Here is a 20,635-nt window from a genome sequence, read left to right on the forward strand (position 1 = left end):
CCAGGAATCCAACTAGTAACCCTTTGCTTTGCGTGATGATGCTCAGTCAACTAAGCCAGGCGGTTTAGGGCCAGGTCATATCTTTTTATAAAACCCTAGGGCGAATGCCTTACCAGAGGTCCATGGACTACTCCTAGGAGGCAATGGAATGCCAGCTATGATTTAAAAAAATAATCTGCGATGCTTATGGCAAATCCTATTACCTTGAGCCAAAATAATTAAATACCAGGTTCCATCTGCACCAATTAAATGGGAATAATAGTACCGCTTCTGAGTTTAGTCGTGAGGGTCGGAGGATTTTACGTTCTTATACGAACCCGGCTAAGGCTTTCAAGTACAGCATTTGAGAGACTTCCACCTACCAGGCATCAGGTTCTTAAACTCCACCAAAGCCCGCCCCTTTTGCACCGCCCCGGGATGAAGTCACTGACCGAGGTCCCTAATGACATCATCTGCCCGCCTGCCTGGCTCCATCCTCCCATTCTCCGGAAACCTACAACTCCAGCACTCGGCCTCCGGCTTTAGGTTATTTTTTCTCTCCGCAGCCCGAAATCCTTCCCTCCCATCCTTCCATCTAAAACTTTCTCCTCTTCCCGCCTACCCTCGAGCTAGTAATCTTCGTTTCTTTCCGCATCCTCTCAAGTGAATTACTCAAAATCGTTTACTCTCTTATTTAATCGCCTCCCTAGCCTGCCCTTCAGCTCCTTCCTTCTAAATCTCATTATCCGCGCGCGGCCTCTGTCGGCTGTTTCCGCCTTCTGCCACCCACCTCGACGCCGACTTCGGCTCTTTTCGGATCACCTTAGTTCCTTGTTTCCCAGGCCCGATCCGCTTCGGCTATTTCCGGCCCCTTGGGACCGCCCACTTTTCTCCCTAGCTGTGCCCTCATCAGCACCTTCGGCTCTTCCCGCCCCTCCCCGTCTCCAGCTCTGCTCTGTTCGGCTTTTGCCGACTCCCCTCGGCCTTACTCTCTTCTCTCGGCTCTTTCCGCCGCCCTTCGGGAGAGTGGCCCGTACCCCCTCTCCTTCACGTGACACCGCCTCCGCCTCTCAGTTCCCCCTCCCACCTCACCCTTCCTCCCGCCTTAGCCTCCCAGCCTGTCCAGGCCACGCCGCCATTTTGTGTGAATTTCTGACTGCGGCGCGGGCCGGACAGCCAGGGCACCGAGGGCGGGCAGACAGACAAGACAGTCGGCCCGTTTCTCTCTCCCTGAAATCCTTTTTTCTTAACCCCCCTCGCTCGCTCTCCTCTTCCCCCTTTCCCCATCGCTTGCTCCATCGCGCGCGGCCCGCGCTAATTACACCCAACCACCCACCAGTGTCCGTGTACCCCGGGTGTCCCACTCCCGGGCCCGCGGGTGTGCGTGTGGGGGGGGGCTCTCGCCCCAATGAGGGCCCCTTGCCCGTGAGCGATTGACCCCAGGAGCGGGCTGCGAAGAAAGCAGGCGGCGAGCGGCCCGCCGAGGCCTAGGCCGCGCGGCTTACGTGGAGGTCGGCGCAGAGGTGATTCCGAAACCGAAAAAATATATACCTATTCCTATCAGGAGCCCTCAGAGCTGAAGTGTGCCCCTCCCGCCACGCCCAAGCAGTCCTTTTTCGTGCATTAACATCCCCTCCCCCCCAAAGGAACTATGGAGGCCGCGCCCGGGACCCCCCCGCCGCCGCCATCAGAATCGCCGCCGCCGCCATCGCCGCCATCAACGCCTTCGCCTCCTCCGTGTTCCCCCGACGCCTGCCCGGCTACCCCGCACCTCCTCCACCGCCTCCCGCTCCCTGACGACAGGTCAGGCCCCCGGCCCGGCCGGGGTAGCGTCCCCGGGGGGAGGAAGAGGAGGAGGAGGAAGGGGGGCGGCCGCCATGTTGGGCCGGGCCGCAGAGGAGGAGGAGGAGGAGGAGGAGGAGGAGGAAGGGCGGGGTCGGTGGGTGTCTCTCGCTCGCTCGCTCTTTCTCGCTTGCTTTCTCTCCTGGCCTCATGCGTTTCCCCCCCCTCGCGGCGTTCGCCCGCTCTCCCTCGCACTCGCTCTGTCTTTTTTGGGCGCCATGCTGAGGGGAAGGTGAGGAGGCGCCCCCCGGACCCCCCGCGCCCGCCTGCCCGCCCTGGGGAGGGGGCGCCGGGGGGCGCTGCGGAGGCCCACGGGGGGTCCAGGCTGCCCCTGCGCCCGGACCTGGCAGCCACGGACCCGCCTGCCGGTCGCCCGGCTTCAGGGAGGGGGAGGGGCCCCCCGGACCCTTTTTCGGGGGAGATCTCGAACAACAGCCCCGCTCTTGGGGTTTGGAGTTGGGGGTCTCCCAGCCCCCGGCAGTATCCTTTCTCCTGGGGGAGGTGTGCCCTGCCCTACTTGGAATGGTATCCTAGCTTTCTTAGGAGGCAGGAAGTGGGGGTTCGTTCAGTTCTTTCTCCATCCTCCTACTGGGGGGGTGGTCCTTGGGTGGGGGCTCTTCTGCAGTATTCTTTTTTTGGAGGGAGGTGTTTCCTAGCTACTCTCTAGAGGGCAAAAAAAGGTGGAGGATCTCTAGCCCCCTTGATGGAAGCCCCTGTCTCTTTTGGAGGAGACCCTTCCCTTGTTTTTCCTTAAGGGGAAGGGTCTTCTCGCTTTTTTTAGGTAGGTGATGCGGTTTTGGGGGGGGGAGGGGAGCGGGAGAGGTTTGGTTCTCCTGCCATAGAGAGGACAGCAAGTTGGTCCCCTTTTCTGGGGTTCCCTCCTCTTTCGGGCTAGAATACGGCACCATCCCTTCCGGAAGAGAAAAACGAGGCTTTCTTGTGCCTTGGCAGGGGTTGAAAGGGAGCGCCCCCCCTCGCGTTTATTAATTGCGAAATGGGCTCGCCCCACACCCTTCTCTGGAGCGTGATAAAGGGACCAGTCCAGCGCGTTTCAGGGCGAGGTTGGGGCTGCGTTTCCCCTGCCTCAGCACGAGGTTAGGGTGCAGGGTTCGCCCACCCTTCCCTGGTGGCGCAGGGGAAGCGGTAGCTAGACATGGAAGGAGGGTTTCAACTGGCAGGAAAGCGAGTCTTGGAGGGAGCCCGGGGCGGGGAGGGGAAGAGAACGCGCAGGGCAGATGGCTGCCCCGTCGCTGTCCTGGCTGGGGAGTCGTTGACCCCCTCCCCGCCCTCAGGCAGGGGTCTTAGCTAGGGCTTCCCTGCCAGGCACCATAGCCCCTTCTCCCCACTCCCACCTCCCCTTTTCCCTTTCTCCTTCACAGACCATACTTTGCCTTTTAAAAGAAATGCCACCCACATTCAGAGACACAAGTGCAGCAGTTTGGTGAGCTTTTACAACAATCTTTTTTTGTTTTGTTCTGTTTCGTTCTAATTAAATGTATCGTCCTGGGAATCGCAGCCCATCGCAGCCTGACTCCAGTTCCAGGAAATAAACAGATTAGCAAAGGTCTGTTCCGCTAAACCCACGTTGGGCTTCCGGGCCCCTCTTGGGGACAGGTACATTACTCAAAGGTGCTTACAGGCTTTATTCGACCTCTAAGGAGTTCTCTTATGTCAGAAGTGTATGTCTTACAGTGGGTTGGGATGGTAAGTAGCCTCTTTTATTGAGTAATTCAATTATCTCCCTCTTTTTGTCCCTTTCCTGCCTGCCTTCCTCCTCGCCTGTAGACCAAAGTGATGCTTGAGAGAGTGACTTTTGATGTTCAAATCAGGATTCTAACCCTGTTGAGCCCTTTTCGACTTGCACATCCTTTCAGTGTTTAATGTTTAAAATTTGACGTACACAGTTTTCTCCAAGGAAAAAAAAAGTGTGCTACTGTAACGTGACAAAAACCTCTGTAAAAGGCCCACGTTTTCCAGCCCTTGGTGTCCCCTCTTGTCATTTCAATTCATTGCTTTGTCTCCAGCCTTGGTCTTGGAAGAAAGTGGATCCTTCAAGTCCATTTGTAGGAGACAAGGTCACTGAATTTGGTTTATGATACTTACATTCAAGTTCAGGCTCTGCCCCACTCCCCCCCCAAAAAAAAAAGATTGTGGTTCAAGTAGCTCCCATTTTCTTTTACCCCAGTGTCTCTTACGGTGATGGACGTTTAAATTAAGCAAGTCATTTGTAAAGTACCGTTGAAGCACAAAATGGGTAAAGTGTGTCAATACCCACTCTCCTCTCCTTGTCTCCACTCTTCTTTGTTGGAAAGCACACGCCTGCCCGTGAAAAGTTGATACAAACGCGTTACATGCCCAGTCATGGTGGAGAGAACACCGCCTTCGGCTCTCAGTGCCCCTCTCCGAGTACAAGGAAAAAAAAAGAACAGCCAACAGAAATGACTTGCAGACCCAAACACTGTACTTCTGATGTGTTTTACAAGCATAAGTTCTCCTGTTAAAAGACAAAAAAAAAAAAAAAAAACACGTTGAAGTTTCGCTTTCCCTCTTGTCCACTTTTGGCCCCTGACACTTTGTTAGAGAAAGCTTTTTAACACACAGCCCTCCTTCCACTTCCAAAAGATCCTGTCTCCTTTTTGTTTTCTTCTGAAAGGAGAAAAAGTTCCCCCACGTTCGAATGAGGAAACGTGGAAATTGCCTTTGAATTACAATCCAGCAGGCTACTTGTTCTTCCTCTCCATGTGTTCGCCACCGCTGGGAAGTGGTGATCTTAGTGTATAAAGTCAGTTGTGGGAGGAAGGAGTGTCCGCACAGTCCAGTATCCTGCAAAAAAAAAAAAAAAAGTCTGAAGCACAAACTGAACACACTCTCCAGCGTGCAGGGTCAGCCGGAAAGGAATTGCATTTAAAGTTTCCCCTCTGCGAAATTCCTTCTCCAGGGGCCAGATGCAGAGCCTGGGTGCTAACAGATGGACCTTCCAAGTTTCAGGAGCTATTAACTTGAGCGACCCTAATTTAATAACTGCTTTGAAATGTTAATGGAATGGGGTTTCTTTGGTCAGTGAAAATTTGAGCAATCATTGAATTTAAAAAATATTGCCCTAGACATTTAAAAAGTGCTCAGGCATATCAACACAAGGGTTTATTGTTTTGTTTTTGTTTTGTTTTTTGTTCTCAAAGGAATCTCATGTGTCAAATCCGAGAAACCCCAGTAATTATATCAGACTATTTTGGTAGCCTTTGTTTTTGAAATGTCACAGTACTGCCTTTTTTCTCCCCAAAACTGATGTACCAGTATTAGTTAAAATTCACATTAATGGATGGTGCAAAAAACAAACAACAAAAAAAGGGTGTCACTCAGAATCCCTGATTTAACAGCAACTCTCATACACTTGTAATGTTTAAATTTTCATATCCTCTGGGGAGAGTTTGAAAAGCAAATAGAAATCTCCCAGTAGAAACAAAATCAGTTGTGACCAGGAAAACATGGATATTCTGGTTCCTAAAGCCCCTAATTTTTTTCTTAATCCCTTCAAATGTATTCTTCAAAAGAAAAAATAGGATTCCCCAAAAGGGCTTTCTAATTCACAGTCTGTCCTGTCTCCCAGATGGGGTTTCGATGTGCTCTGAAGGTTTCAATTTTTAATGCTTGGAAAGCCAGAATTCTTTTCTTTTAACTTAGAGCTATTTTCGAAAGCCACAAAGGTGGCTTTTCATTCGCCAGGAAGGTCGATCCCAAGGGAAAATTGTTTTGCACCTGTGGAAATGAGGGCTTTACCAGCTGTTAGAGATGAGTGGTTGCTTCTGAGTTTGTTTCTGTCCAGTTGAATATGGACAGTGTCACCTTGGGCTGGTTCAGGAGTGTGTATTCAATAATGCCTCCACCTCCGCTCCTTTCTCTTAGATCTTTTCCCTTCGCTGATAAGGAGAAACATGGATGTCTGAGGGTTGCCTTATTCTGCTAACATTCTTGCGGCTGTCAAGTCCTAGAACCATCTGCTGTAGGCCAGATCCAGTTGCAGCGAATACCTCTATGGTGCAAATTGCTACTGGAAGTGTTTCCAGGCCTCTGCGGATGTCTTATGTTCCAGACAATCTAATTTTGGTCCCTGTGGACGGTATCTGTGCGTACCAGAGTGACTGGTTCTGACCCAGGGTAGGAGGTGGAGTGACAGAAACTAATTCAGCGCTGAGTGAAATGGCTGGGTTTGTACCCGAGCTACGCACTTGCCTGTGCCATGGCAACGTTGCCGACACAGTAAGGAGAGAAGAGGAAGGTTTCTGAATTTCTAGCACTTGGTGTTTAGTAAGCTGATTCAAGGGCCTGCGGCAGCAGCCGGCTCATAGGTGGCAGGATTCCGTCGGAATAGATGGTTAGAGAGAGGCTGGTTTCGTAATTAAGATCCAAGGGGAAGAGCGGAAAGGCTGCCTGGCTGTCGGGGCGGCTTATGAAGTTCACTCAGAGAAGTGGAGGTGGGGGAGCCTGATTGCGCACCGAGTCGGCCTTGTGAACCGCAGCCTTGTCTTGGCGGCAGACCTCTCTTGCTTGTGGTGGTCCGCCAAGGGCAGTCTCGGAGACAGCGTGCGGGCTTTTCATTCACTTAGTAACGATAAGGGGGTTCCACGCTCAGTTTTTAAATAAATTCCGGACTTGGTCAGTTGATGGCTAAACGAGCTCCGTCGCATCCTGCCGCTGGAATAACTTTTTTAGCAGAACACAGGTTATGTGTAGATTGCTGGTCAGATTGCTCTGGATGGAAGAGGATCTGGTATTTATTTTGTCATTTCAAATGCGTGTAAATTGGTGACTCAGCTCCCTATTTGTAAGGCAAGTGGTGACATCTTCTGAACACTGCGGGGGCAACAGCATGTGACGGAGCAGTGTGGGCTCGGGAGGCAGATGAGCTTGTGCTCCAGCCGGGCCCTGCCTGCAGCATGCGGTGGGCGCTGACGGTGATGCCCCCCCCCATACACACAGGGTCGTAGCGGTGGGGTGGGCATGTGCGGGACACTCACACGACTCCTGGCACTCAGTGGGTCTTGGTTTCTTTCTCTCCCTGCTGCCCTTACTGTAGAAAAGTTCTAAGTGGCATTTATAATCTGGCCTATAAACAGAAGTAAGAACAACATCTGTATTTCTGAAGGAAGTTCCACTTATCTTTTACTTGGTTGGTTTCTGGTCGGCTTATTCAATTGCAAGGAGTCTGTTGGGGTTGAAACCAAGGGGAAGCCATCTTAAGGCATTTCTCGATTGCATAATGTCCTCATTATAGATGCCAGAACAGCCATGCTGTCTCAGGCTTATGCTGACTGCCTTCCTGTGTTCATCTTTCGCACTTGGGGTCTGAGTCAGCCTTGGTAGGCCTGCTGGGAACTGGGGAGGCAGGGCCCTCCCACCTGCCCCACTGCTAACTAGTCGCATCACCTGAAGCCAGCCAGTCCTTCGCCCTCTCCCGAGCCTCTCAGAGAAACGAGTCCTGTCTGTCCCAGCTCCAGACCTGGGAATTTGGCTGAGTCAGTGGAGGTTTTGTTGGCTCATTCAGCAGCCAGACTTGTCCCGTGATTTTCTTGGAGCAGAAAAGTTTTTGGCGTGCGCCAGCAACCCTTCTCTCCTGAAGACTTTATTTAGAGTCGGGCAGAGGTTGGTGAGGCCTTTACTGGGCCTCGTATTTCCTTCCCATGTCTGCCTGCCTTCTGCAGCTTCTGGCCATGGTAGGGAGTTGCTGCAACTTCTGCAGCTCCCGATACCCAGCTGCAAGGTAGAGGCCTTAAGAATGAGCGTTTAGGTTAGACTCAGTGGCTAGATCACACAGGCAGACCGTCAGAAAGTCTTGGCTCAGCAGCAACCTGTCAGCACCTGGTTTCCTTGTCCCTGTTGTCCCTCTCTGGGGGGTCCCAGAAACCCCAGGGACATAAAGCTTAACACAGTAGGATGCTGTCTGTCTTGCAGCACCAGGGTCAGCCCCCTTTTGGTAGACAGAGGGTGGGGAGTGCTGGACGGCCATGGATGCGGCGATCGGACAGACCAGAGTTGTTCATCTTCTAAGTCAGTTTCCTGGCCTTCCCAAAAGTTTGACAGTGCCCAACTGTCCTGTGGAGGTCAAAGATTACCTGCCAGGGGCCTTCTGAGCACTTCTGTATTGGTTCATGTCAGCTCTGTGCTGAGAAACTGAAAACAGCTGAAGTCACTTGTCCAAGGTCACCGAACTAGTAGTGGGTGTAGGGGCAGAGTTAGCACCCTGGCCTCCTGTACCCAGGACTGAGCTGTAAACCCATATGCTGTCGGGTATCTATCTGATAGAGTGTTTCCCAGCCTGCAGTTGTGCAGCCGTGAGAAAGATGTGAAGTCCATTCATTGACGAGTGCTTGTCTGCAGTTGTGGTCATCACTTTTGTTGTGGTGCTGGGGGTGGCAGGAAAGAATCTTTAAAGATTGGCCCCAAAGCCAGTAGGGTGTGCTACCACCCCTCCGGGACCGGCTGTGTCTCCATCACCCTGGGTTCCACTCCTTCCAGTGGAAGTAGATGCCCGAGCCTGGGCTTTCGAGCCTTTAAATTGAAGGGATTTCCATTCATTAGGAGTAACTGGAGATGCTTGAAGCCCAGTGTAGAAGTGGATCTCAGCTAACATCCCTGCATGGCCTGACTTAAGGGAGCTGGGCTGGGAGGCGAGTGTTACTTGGCTGCATGTCTGTTGCAGGTGGCTTGGAATAGTGCCCTCCTCATTTTCCTAACGGACACCAGGGCTTAGGTTTCCTTGGGATTCCAGGCCCTGCCATTGCTCAGGGCACCAGAACAGTCCCGGGAACCGCATTCGCAGCAGGCTGCATTCTGGGGCGGGAGGGCGCGGCTGGCAGCCACACTCATCTCTTTGGTTGTTACAGTGATCATAGATGGTTTGTCGTCAGCCAACCTCTGGCCTGTCAGGAAGCCCCAGTAAACATACCAGTTTTAAGTGATTCAGGCTGCCGCCAGGGAAATGGTCCCCAAAATGGTTCCACGTCTCTGTTGGTGAAATTGACAAAGAAGGTCTGGGGTGCTGAGGTTGATGCTGCGTGTGTGTAGAATATACACTGTCCTGAGCACCCCACCCCCAGGCTGTACCTGGCCCTGTGCTGCACCCTTGGGGTGCAGGGAAACTTGGGGTGACTGCCAGCAGGCCACGGGTGACCAGAAATTAACAAATAGTTGCATGCAGATAATTGCAGGGTTTTTTTTTTAAAGATTTAAAATGTACTTTATTTTTTTCAGTCATGCCATATTTTAATAGGTATACAGTGCTTTCCCTTGGCATCAGTTATGAGCTGGTTTTGAGACAATTCATGATTGTACCAGCTGGGATGATCACGGATCTCTCCATTCCTTCGGGGTGACTCTGTCAATGGGGGGCAGGTTCTGTTCCCTTCTAGTCTGTGTCGGTGTGAACGTCCGTGCGGCAACATGGGGTGGCCCCACAGCTAACAGTGTCACCATATTCGCCGTGGGAATCAGGTGTGTGCATCTGCCGAACCTGTCTAGCTGTTATTTGCTGGATGCTCCTGCGCTTTTGGCCAGTGGGAAGGGTGTGAGGGTGAAGTCAGATCTGTAGCAACTGCAGCTGCTAGTTTGTTGGAACTTCGTGTCAAGTTCCCTTTCAGAGAACCAACCGCAGTTTTCATGAGGAACTCTTTAGTGGTGTGCGGAGTCCCGGGCCAGGTGTCTTTTAAGAATAAAAGATTAATACTTTGTCTTGGCTGAATGGAGCCGGATTGATTCCTCTGAAAGAGTTATGTATGAACAAGGAGAGGTCTTAGTTGGAACACAACTTAATCCATTAGATTTTCCTGTCTGGAATAACAGACCTGTTTGTCCTTGGATGGAAACCAGCGTCTTCCCAGCTTTAAGCAATCTCAAGCGTGGTTGGCGTGAGAAGGCTCAGAAACTCTTTGTTGCTGAGAAGCAGATTTCAGAGGTTGATTGACAGGAGAAACTTGGATTGGAGGGAGAACTGTTGAGCACAGGAGCTGTTTGCAGGGGCGAGAGTGGAAGAAAAGCTGCCTGGGCAAAGACTATGACACTCTGCCTCTGTGAGATTCTTGGGACAGGCCAGGTTTTCCCTCGGTCAGCTTTGTGTGCAGCCCTGCAAAAACATTCTGTTCAAGTGGTTTGGGTGCTTGGATGGACCCCAGTGTGGGTGCACCCTTGGGGGTGGAGCACTCCTCCTAGTGTTTAGGGGACCTTGGATTTCTTTCCCTCAAATGCTCATGGTTTCCTGTCCATTTGGGATAAGTCCCAGGTGGTTTCTCACTAGGTCTCCATGGGCCTTTCTGTGTGCTTCTTACTCTCTGAACTTTCCGAGTGTCTTTGGTCAGATTTTTTTAATGCCCCAGTTCCCCTCACTCATTGTTGGAAGGGCCCTGTTTGTCGCGTGTCTTTGCATATGGGTAGTTTTTACTCTGAAGCATTTGTCCCGGGCTAGGTTGGTGCCACACCCTGGCCACATGTGGTCTCGGGGAGCCCTTCCCGCACGTGCTCCATCCGTCCTGGAGGTCCCCGCTCTTCCCTCCCTTCACAGCTCATATGAGGGGCACAGAGCATTTAAGGACCTCGGCCAGTGTCTTCGCGCCTCATTTGGGCAGTTCTTGGGATACTGTTTTTCATACGTATGTCTTCTTGTTTCCAACTCACAAATTTTAGGGGAGGAGCTGTTCTGAGTTGGCTTGATGGGTAAATGACTCTCCTTCTGGTAAATTCCATTGAATGGCACAGTTAAGAGCTGGACATGGGGTTGGAAAGTCCTAGATTCAGGTTTCGGTTCTGCTTCTTCCTGCTTTGATCCTATAGTCAAAATTTTGTTCCATTTCTGAGCCTTTTCTGTAAGACGGACAACTAGTGAATCACTTCCGAACAGGTGTGTGAACGGGTTTCAGTGAGAGTTGAGTAGAAGTGGAGAGAAGCTCAGCAGCCTGGTGCCCGCATGGGAGTTGCTGCTGCAGAATGTTCGGAATGAATACTTAACGACTGCACTTGGACTTGATAAGACCCTGAGGTACCTAGCCAGGTGTTGTAGTTAAGAAAACCAGGGCAGAGAGGTGAGGAGGGCTGGGGCCCCCCCCACCCTGGGCTCCAGCTCGGGGCTGGGAAATTACCCTTTTAGGGACTTCACAACTCTCTCTTCACCTTGCTGAGATTGTCTCTACTTAGGGCATCTTTTTGGCTTTTTTAACTTCTTCTTAGGGGAATTTTCTAACATAGCCAAGAGAAAAGAAAACAGTGTCGTAGATTACCCTGTGCCCATCGCCCAGTTTCAACACACATAAATATCAGCCAGTTTTGGCTCTTCTCCCCCACACCCACCTCCCCTGCATATTTTAAAGCAGATCACAGATCTTGCCTCATTTCACCTGTAAATTCTTTGGTATGACTCTCTAACTTAAAGATTTTTTTTTTTAACAAAACCACAAAACCATAATCATACCTAACAAAATTAACAGTAATTACTTAGTATCTCAGATACCCAGTTCAGGTTCAGATCTCTCCGATTTCCCCCGCATTGACTTCTGGCAGTAGGCATGTCCACATCCGGGTCCTGGCGGGGGCAGGCTCTGAGCCTCCTTGTGTTGAATTGAGACGTTGGGGGTGCTGGTGGTTGGGCTTCTCTTCTGTCATGGGCCTGTGCTCGCAGCCCAGGTGGTGTCCGTGGTGTGAGCACGTTACCATGGAAATGGTGCCATGTCACAGAGCCAGTTATGACCACAGTTGAGAATGTTGAGGGAGAGGGAGACACAGAGCCATTTGCCCTTGATTTCTGGTCGATGAACCTAGGTTGTAAGGACACTGAAAAAACACGTGCGAGGCCCAGAGGTTTATTTCGAGAATTTCTGCCTCTGAAAATCCCTCAGTGAGGTTCCCCTCCCTGGGGCTGCTTCATGTCCCAAATTGAGCGAAGGTGCCGGGGCTTTCTGCAGGACAAGCCCTGAGCCGATTTTCTAAAGGAAAGCCTTCGCTCCTAGTAAAGGGCTGTCCCCCTGGTGGGAGTCAGGGCTCCCGGACTTCTGCATTTAGGCCTGTCCTCAAACATTTGAAGAGGCGGAGCTTTCTTGTAATTTTTGTAATTTTGTCCCTAGTTAATGGATCATTCAGAGCCTACTCAGGCAATTTGTTGAGAGTTTGGGCAGTTAACGATCATAACCCCGACCTTCACACTAACCTAGCCACCTCTTGTCAGGGGTGCTCATGGTCTTCAGGTAATAGTCACTGCTCCCATGAGTGTCCATCTTTCCTCCTTTGTTATTTCTCTCTCTCTCTTTTTTCTTCTTTCTTCCCTTCCTTCTTCCTTTCTTTTTTCTTTTTATTTTTTTGTAAACCAGGTCGATCCACAAACGCAGGCCCTTTTCAGCTACCATCCAGCTCTTGTCCAGAGGATTTCCATGTTGCCAAGCTTTGTTTCTCTAAGGCGCCTTTGTCCCTCCTGCCTGGGGCTCAGCTCTCCCTGTGGTCGGCCACAGGGTTGCTTTCTGGTGCCACCTAGATTAGTGCCGAGGAAGGCGAGATGTGCGTTTGTCAGTTTCATCAGGATTTGCTGGGAGCGGACGTTTGCAGGGTCGGATCTAGAGAAGGGGGACCTTGTCGGCCAGCTGTTGGCAGTGGTGCCTAAGGGGAGTTGGCTGTAGCCTTGGCTGAGAAAATGCTCCCCCAGTGAGCATTCAGCCAGGAAGTTTAGGGTTATCTATGCAGAGGTACACTCATGCTAGCTGGTTCTTTTTTTTCTCTCTCTCTCTTATGATTTTATTTATTTTTAGAGAGGAGAAGGGAGGAGGAAAAAGAGAGAAATGTCAAATGTGTGGTTGCCTCTGGTGCGCCCCTTACTGGGGGACCTGGCCCGCAACCCAGGCATGTGCCCTGCCTGGGAGTCGGTCCCGTGACCCTTTTTGGTTCACAGACCCGCACTCAATCCTGGTTCTTAGAACCAGTAGCTACTGTTTGTCTGGCACTTTGTGCCTGCCTCCCCGTCAAGGGCTTTATCCATATTTTCTCCTTCAATCCTCACAAGCCTTCGAGATGCTATAGTTATCCCATTCTGCAGATGAGAAGTCCAAGGCTGTGGTTCTGTGTGCTGAGAGCATACTCTAGGGAATAGAGGGAGCTAGTGGTGTCTCTCAGTCAGCAGAGAAAAGCCCATGCCCAACCGTGTAGGCTGGTGGGTGGGACCAGCCTACTTGGAAACTTGGTAAAAGTGCTGTTTCTTTCAAGCCCCTGGTATGTGATGAGCCCAGCATGCTCCTGTGTCCTTGGGAGTTGGCTGAATAGTGGCATGCTTTAGGACGGGCGTCCAGACTGTTCTGTGACCTGACCCAAGAGGAGGAGCTGGCTATCACCAGCTCAGCGAATGGAAAGTTAAATGCCCCAGAAGCTTAGTTCAGGAGGCAAAAGGCAGAGCTGACTAGGCAAGAGGTTGGCCTCCCCCCACTTCCTCCCAGGGCCTGTTCCAAGTTGGTCGCCCAGCATGGCTGGTTCGCTGCCCCGTCAGCTCTGGCAGGCCGGCCCTGGCGCAGCTGTCGTCCCCGGGCACTCACCGCTCTGGGAATCCAGCGGTCTCTGCCCAGGCGGACGCCGCAGGGCTTCTCCCGCACGCTGGTCTCAAGAGGGCCGGGCAGGTCTTGATTGAAACGATTCCCGCGGTGGGGCTTCCCTGACTTTTCTTGGGGGATTATGTCACAGTCTATTAAGCATGCTCCCTCGGCACTTAATCCCGCTCTGACACGGGCTTTGCCGGCGGCCTGTGAAGTGGCACCGCTGAGACCTGGTTGCCGTTTTGTGGGGCCTGCCTCTGTGCGGTCCTGTCTGTGGCCTGCAGCGCTCCTGCCCTCCATCCCAGCCGGCTGGGTTTTCTTCCTGTTGGAGAGTCTGAAGGAAACAGGCCCCGTGCCCATGCTGGGCATGTAGCTGGGACTCCCCAGCGGTAGCAGAGGGCACCCCCTAGGTGAGCAGAGCAGAGGTTGGCCCAGGGCTCCGAGGAGTTTGAGAGGTGTCACTGAGAGTGTGCAGTGGTCAGTTGGACGCCACCTTCCCAGTGTCCCCTCCAGTACCCTGTTCCACTCCATAAATCACCAGAGATTTTTTAAAATACTTTATTTATTTATTTATTTATTTTGGTTTCTCCCGACTGGAAGGAAAAAGTTTCAGGTATTAGCTTCCCGTTTTGTAAAAAGCTGTGTGAACAGTCGTATGGTAGATTCCCACTGAGCCCAGGTGTGATGGGGCTGTTAATACAGATAATGCAGAGAACTCTTCTTTGGCTGAAAGTCTTTGTGGGGTGGACTCGCCTTGCTAAGTCCTCCGGAATGAAGGGCTTTCCTCTGCAGTCGTTCTTGGTGATGGCGCAGGCTGTGGAGTTGCTCAGGCGTTTCCTGTGGGCCCCCCCCCCCCAGTGTTAGATGTAGAGCAGCCAGTACGTGGGTCCAGGCCCGGGTGCAGCGGCAGGACAGGGACGGAGGCCTCAGCTGACGGTGGGCAAGACCTCCGGCCATGCCGTGGGGTGCTGCCACGCTGGCTCAGCTGCCTGGGCCCTGTATCACAGTGGCTCGATTTCTTGTCATTTGTACCTTTTCCTATGAGGACAGTGCAGAAAAGGAGGTGCTCAGGAACCTAGCACAGAGAAGATGCTCAGAGGTGTTTGTGGCCTCAAGGAGGCAGTGAATACGTGGTCTCCCCCCTTCCCTTTTCTGCCCTCATTAAGTAGGAAGAACAGTGGGCTCAGAGCCAGGAGACAAGTCAGTCCTGGCTTTTTTTCATGTCATCCCTGGCTCTCTGACCTCGACGAGGCCCTTCACATACTTCCCCTTGTGTTGAAATGCGAGGGGGATGGCACTGTCCCTTCTGCTCTGGCGGTGCTCCTGGTTCCAGGAGGGTCCTTTGCTGTGGGCAGTCTTGGGCTTTATGTCTCTCATCCGGACTCCTGGGGGCCCAGGCAGTTCCTGTCCCATGCGCTCCCTGCACCCATGTCCCGGGATTCTGTGAGGACGTCCTTCTCAGCTCTTTCCTCTCCAGGCTAAACTGTCAAGAGTGCAGCTCTTCACAGTTTCTTCACGGGTACCAGCCTCTGCCTCTCCGGTCTGTCTCTGGGCCTCCCCCAGCTCCACTGTGTCTCTGCCTCTCCTGGTCTTTCTCCTGCGGTGTGGCCCCCTGGCCCGCCCCAGCGTTCCCCTCGGGCACACAGCTTGTCTCTAGTAGCCACCCCGCCAGTGTCTTCCACAACTTAAGGCAGCAGGAATTTGCTGTGCCGTAGAATAACAGCTTCTCCCTTGGGTCGGCAAGCTCACCCAAACCAGTTTCCCCAGTCAGGTGGCACTTTTATTGTGGGTGAGGCCATGCCAGCAGGATTGCCTGTGTCCCCTGAGAGCTCTGCTTGGTGCCACCCCTCTTTCTGTGGGCCGCACCCGCGCCGGAAGGTGCCTCACTTGTCAGGAATGCTGCCTTCTCCGGGGTTTGCCGGGCGTCTTCCTGTGAGGGCAGCCCAGGACAGCCCGGCCCTGTGCAAGTAAACAGCACGAAACCCTCACGGTCACCTCTCTGCAGTATTTCCTTTGAAACATCAAGAGTTTTGTGTCCTGCATCCTGCTTTTGAGAGCTGCCTTTGACCTCTGCTGGGGCATCTCGGGGGCCGGACCACTGGGTTTCAGGCTGTGACCCCTTTGAATTGGGAATGCGAGTTAATGGAGTTTACATGGCTCCTCTTGAAGGTCTTGGCGTTCAGGGAGCAGTACCAAGGCAGCCAAGGCGGGTGGCGCAGTGAGGCCCCGAGGGGTCCTCGGAGAAGTGGTCAGTCTGTTGTCTCCCCACAAAGCCGGCTGCCTGTGAGCTTGTTCCCACACTGACTGCCAGCCCGTGCAAGTGGCCGCAGCCTCTCTGCCTGGAGCCGTTCCCCGGCCTTAGCCTTCTGGGTCCCGGGTTTATCCTGGTTCTCTTCCTTATCTTCGGTTTGGGTCCTTGGCAATTGGTTAGGCATTTTTTAAGCCCTCACGTACTTTTTCCATGGTTGTACATGAGGAACTTGGGGAATGTTTTACGTTTTTTAAATTTTTGTTTATGTTTAAAACCAGCTTTTGTACCTGTGAGCACTGTGTCTGTGGGTTTGGCTAAAAAGTTGGGTTCTTTTCCCAGCTGCTCCTTTCTCAACCCTGTTTGTCCCCCCACCCCACCCCACCCCACCAACATGTAGATGTTTAGGGTCCCGATGGCAGCTCTTCGTGGTGGGAATTGCACGGGGGGGGGGGGGCAGGTACTTAAGGGAGCTGACAAAGTCAGAAATCCAGGCCTGGGAGCCAGGAGGGGTGCCCAGAGGTGAGGCAGGTCGGGTTGGAAACCAGGCTGAGCCACAGGTGGGGCAGGCCCTCCTGCAGGCGCTCTGACTGCCCTCACAGGAAGGCCTCAGGAGGGGTCTGAGCCCCGGACCCTTCTCCTCACCCCTTTTAGCCATGCAGTCTCCTCTGCCTCCAGCCCAGAGCCGTGGAGCTGACCGTGTGGGTCGGACCCCAGAGCCTGTCCACTAGTGGGCCTGGCGAGGCTCTGGTGTCCTCGGGCCTGCCTGTGGGTGGGGCCCCGGGACCCGGTGCAGAGCCAAGGCCTTCTCACCACTGTGCATGGCTGCTGCCCTTAGCTCACAGGACACATCCACAGGCCTGGGGCCAGGTGGTGAGCCTAGGCCACGCACGCTGGGAGGGGTGCTGGTCCGTTTTCCCCAAGAGAGGCAGTGTCTGTGGTCAAGTGAATTTCAGAGGTGCCCTGAGGCCGAGCCATACGGGGTTTCTTGACTGTCGGACTTCTGGGAACTGCTGTCCCAACATTAGGTGTCGTGATTCCCCCAGGGGGGGAATTCCCTCAATTCATCTGACCACAGAGCCTCGTCACTTTTCTTCTTAGAGTTCCAGTCCTCGGGAACAGTTGGGGAAATACAGTTCCAGCAGGGTCGGTCCCTGTCCCCTTCCCCGGCCCCCAGCAGGGTTGCTAGGAGCAGGTGCAGTCCTTCGGGAGGAGGACGGGGTCGGACGGGAGGCAGTGGACCCCACTCCCCCCCAGGGCCTCTAGTGGGGGTTACACGTCTGGTTTGCAGCAGCCAGGCGCTCAGTTCCTGTCAGCCTTGGCCAGCCCACGGCCCTTGGCGGCCTCCTCTCCGCCTGTGTTCATGTTGGCTTTGGGGTTGGTTTGTAGGGAGGATGGTGAGCTGGAGGAAGGTGAACTGGAAGATGACGGAGCAGAGGAGACCCAGGACACCGCTGGGGGGCCAGAGAGGGGCCGGAAGGACAAGGGGGACAAGCACCACAGCGATTCGGACGAGGAGAAGTCTCACAGGAGACTGAAGCGGAAGAGGAAGAAAGAGCGGGAGAAAGAGAAGAGGAGATCGAAGAAGAGGAGGAAATCTAAGCACAAAGTAGGTCTGCAGGGTTCAGGGCCCTAGGCCTGGCCTTGAACCTGGCTGGAGAGCCCCTGGGGCCTAACTTGTCTTGTCAGGCCAAAGAATACCCTTAATAATGTTTTCCCTTCCCCAAACTGCTCAAAGACCTTTTTTAAAAGAGTTGGTAGCTCCGGCCCCATTGGCACTCAGAGCCCCTGGGCGAGGTATTCCCTGGAGAGCACAGAGCCGCCCCCCCACACACTCCAGCAGTGCTCGTGTGCGGGCGGACTCTGCCGGAGCGGCCCGCCTGCCGCGCAGTCCCTGAGCCACCCCCTGTCATTGCAGCGCCACGCGTCTTCCAGCGATGACTTCTCCGACTTCTCTGACGACTCGGACTTCAGCCCCAGCGAGAAGGGGCACCGCAAATACAGAGAGTACAGCCCCCCGTACGCGCCGGTGAGTGGCTGCGGGGCGGGGCTCCGGGGAGCAAAGCTGCCGTGTCCACCGAGCGCTTCGCCCTCTGCAAAGCCATGCTGTCGGCAGTGCTCAAGGCCGCCTCCCCCTGTGGCCTTGGCGTGTGTCTCCTGTTGCCAAGGAAGATGATGATCTATCCCTGTCATAGCTGACAGTTTTCCACTGTTCAGAAATGAGTTTTTTGTATATTGGCAAGGGAATGAAGTAGTTAACAAGAGTACATTACACTGTAGCTCTGACCTTAAACATGAAGTTAAATTATTTGTTCAGTGTGCACACTGATTCCCCCAGCAAAACTGGTGAGAAAGAACACCAATGTAGATTTTCAACTTTTGATAAAAAATGCTTTCAAAGCAAGTAGGTCCCAGGGGTCATGTGACTCAGCATCATCCATCATTACAAACAGTTTATTGTAAGATACAACTGACATTGATCTACTAATGTAGATTCAGACTTTAAACCTGAGGGAGGCTGGGAAGGGAGGCAACGCCATGACCTTTACTTGGGAACCGGGCGTTGAGGCCTTTTAAGGTCTGCTAAAGTACTTGTGTGTGTGTCTGTCTTCCTACGATTTGTATTTTCTCTCTTTTTTATAATACGTATGGGTTGCTTTATATTAAGAGACTATTTTTAGAGCATTTTGGGGGTTTATAAGAAACTGAGCAGAGCGTACAGTTCCTCACGCACCCACCCCCTTTCTGCTGCTACAAATGTCTTGCATTGAAGCGGCGTGTTTGTCGTAGCTGATGAGCTAATACTGACGCATTACCACTATTTGAGTCCACAGCTCTCCGTTAGGGTTTCACAGTTCCTTGGGTTTTGACAGCTGCATAAAGTTACGTACTCACCATGCACTATCATATGAAATAGTTTCAGTTCCCTAAAAATCCCCTCGCTCCCTCGAGCTTCCAGCGACCACGGGTGTTTTTACTGTCTTGTAGTGGAGCCTTTTCCAGGATGTCACGGGGTTGGGCTCACGTGGTGTGTTGCCTTCTCAGTCGGGCAGTTTCCAATGAGCGGTGTGTGTCCACAGTTCCACTGGGTCCTTTCGTAGCTCCATAGCTCGTTTCCTCTCTCTGCGGCGTGGGAAACGCGCCATTGCCTGGACGTGCCACAGTTTGTTTATCCATTCGCTGCCTGAGGATGTTTTGGTGGCTTCCATTTATATATACTTAACTTCAGCCAGTATCTCTTGGCACTAGCACGTTTTGTTTGGAAAAGCGTCATTTAAAGTGGCTTTCTAGCCCTGACCAGCGAGGCTCAGTTGGTTGGGCGTCTCCCACACAGTAAACGGTCACCGGCTCAATTCCTGGTCAGAGACATACCTACGGTGCAGGTTCGGTCCCTGGTTGGGGTGCTTGTGAGAGGCAATGGGATGGTGTTTCTCTCCTCTTTCTCCCTCCCTTTTCCTCTCACTAAAGTAAATAACATAAAATAGCTTTCTAGTTGGGTTGCCAAACAAGTCATTAATTGAATTCCAAGGCCCCAGAAAATTCTGACTGAGGAGCATCCTTCTTGCCTACCAGGCCCCCCACCAACTGAGATCGCGCTGTAACCCTGGGAAAGAGCCCCCTTTCTTTTCTCCCTGGTTCTCCAGGGATCGTGGGGTCTGTGTTTCGCAGTTTTCTTTTGAGCCGTGGCCCGTCCAAAGAACAGAAACAAAAGGGCCTACTGCCCAGATCCCATTCAGGGGAACCGGTCCCTAGAGTGGCTGGGGGCCGGCAGCTCTCCCCAGGGAGAGCCGAGACACCCAGACAGATGTGTCAGATCAGGGAACAGTGGGGATCGGGCTGGTCTGCACCCACGGCCCTGCGGCCTGCTCACCATCCTCTCTCGGTCAGTCCCACCAGCAGTACCCCCCGTCGCACACCACGTCCATGCCCAAGAAGTCCTACTCCAAGATGGACAGCAAGGGCTACAGCGTGTACGAAGACTACGAGAATGAGCAGTACGGGGAGTATGAGGGTGACGAGGAAGAGGACATGGGCAAGGAGGACTATGATGACTTCACCAAAGAGCTGAACCAGTACCGGCGCGCCAAGGAGGGCAGCAGCCGGGGCCGAGGTGAGACCCTGCCGCTCCGCTCCTTTCCAGGGCGTCTAAGTGGACCTGGGGTGTGTGTGGGGGGGGCGGGGGGCAGGCTGGAGGAGTGGTGCAGAGCCAGGCAGGCCTGACCGACTCAGTGCTCACCAAGCCCCAAGCCCAGGAGAAGAGATGCACAGACCTTTAGGGCTGAGAGAAGCACAGAAGGGGAGGTTTTGGGGAGTTAGGCACCTAAGAAGAGGGATCGGTGCTGAGGCCCTGTCTGGGATGGAGCCAGGCTGGGATGAGGCAGGGAGAGGGGGATTCATCTCATGGTTAGCTGTGAGGGGAGAGAAAGGGGCAGCTTCTCACCTCAGGGCCACAGTAACTGACAGCTGGCTGCCTCAACCCATAGTGGCCTCCTCCCCCATCCTCCCAGCTCTTATCACCTGACAAGGTGTGGCTGCAGCCCAAGGGACTGCCACACCTCTGAACTTTGAACTGTGGCCGTTAGGAGGAGGGTGGGGGAGGGCAGAGTCGGAGACCTGGTCTGGCCTCTTAGAACCATCTTTGTGCCAGTGAGATTTCCCACCCCAAGGGGGCTTCCAGGACCTTCCAGCTCAGCCCCGCCTAAGGCCCAGCTTGTTATTCGAGTGGCCATTCAGCCCTTCTTCCTTTAAGAAGTCTTCACAAACACCTCCCTGTGCAGGCCCTGCCCTTTGCAGATTCTACACTAGCGCCGTTCAGTGGAGGTAGATTGTAAGCCACCATGTAATTTGAAGTTTTCTAGTGTTCACGTTAAAAAGGAAACACAGCCCTCGCTGGTGGGGCTCAGTGGATTGAGTGCCGGCCTGGGAACCAAGGGTCGCCAGTTCAGTTCTCAGTCAGGGCGTGTGCCTGGGTTGTGGGCCAGGTCCCCAGTAGGGGGTGCTGAGGGGCAACCACACA

The 20,635-nt window shown here is 53.3% G+C and overlaps 1 protein-coding gene across 1 annotated transcript in view; it reads left to right on the plus strand.

Moving 5' to 3' along the window:
- The first annotated feature begins 1,079 nt into the window (after positions 1-1,079).
- ZC3H4 (zinc finger CCCH-type containing 4) overlaps positions 1,080-20,635 on the plus strand; it is a 39,162-nt gene continuing 19,606 nt past the window's right edge. The window contains exons 1-5 of the mRNA XM_053668352.1: positions 1,080-1,502; positions 1,626-1,782; positions 17,008-17,227; positions 17,537-17,647; positions 19,507-19,729. Of these exons, the coding sequence (XP_053524327.1) occupies positions 1,631-1,782; positions 17,008-17,227; positions 17,537-17,647; positions 19,507-19,729 (706 nt within the window). The 5' untranslated portion in view covers positions 1,080-1,502; positions 1,626-1,630. The remainder of the gene's footprint in view (positions 1,503-1,625; positions 1,783-17,007; positions 17,228-17,536; positions 17,648-19,506; positions 19,730-20,635) is intronic.

The sequence above is a fragment of the Artibeus jamaicensis genome, unplaced genomic scaffold, assembly GCF_021234435.1.
Source record: "Artibeus jamaicensis isolate MK-2021 breed Jamaican fruit bat unplaced genomic scaffold, CSHL_Jam_final contig_1526, whole genome shotgun sequence".
NCBI classification, from domain to species: Eukaryota; Metazoa; Chordata; class Mammalia; order Chiroptera; family Phyllostomidae; genus Artibeus; species Artibeus jamaicensis.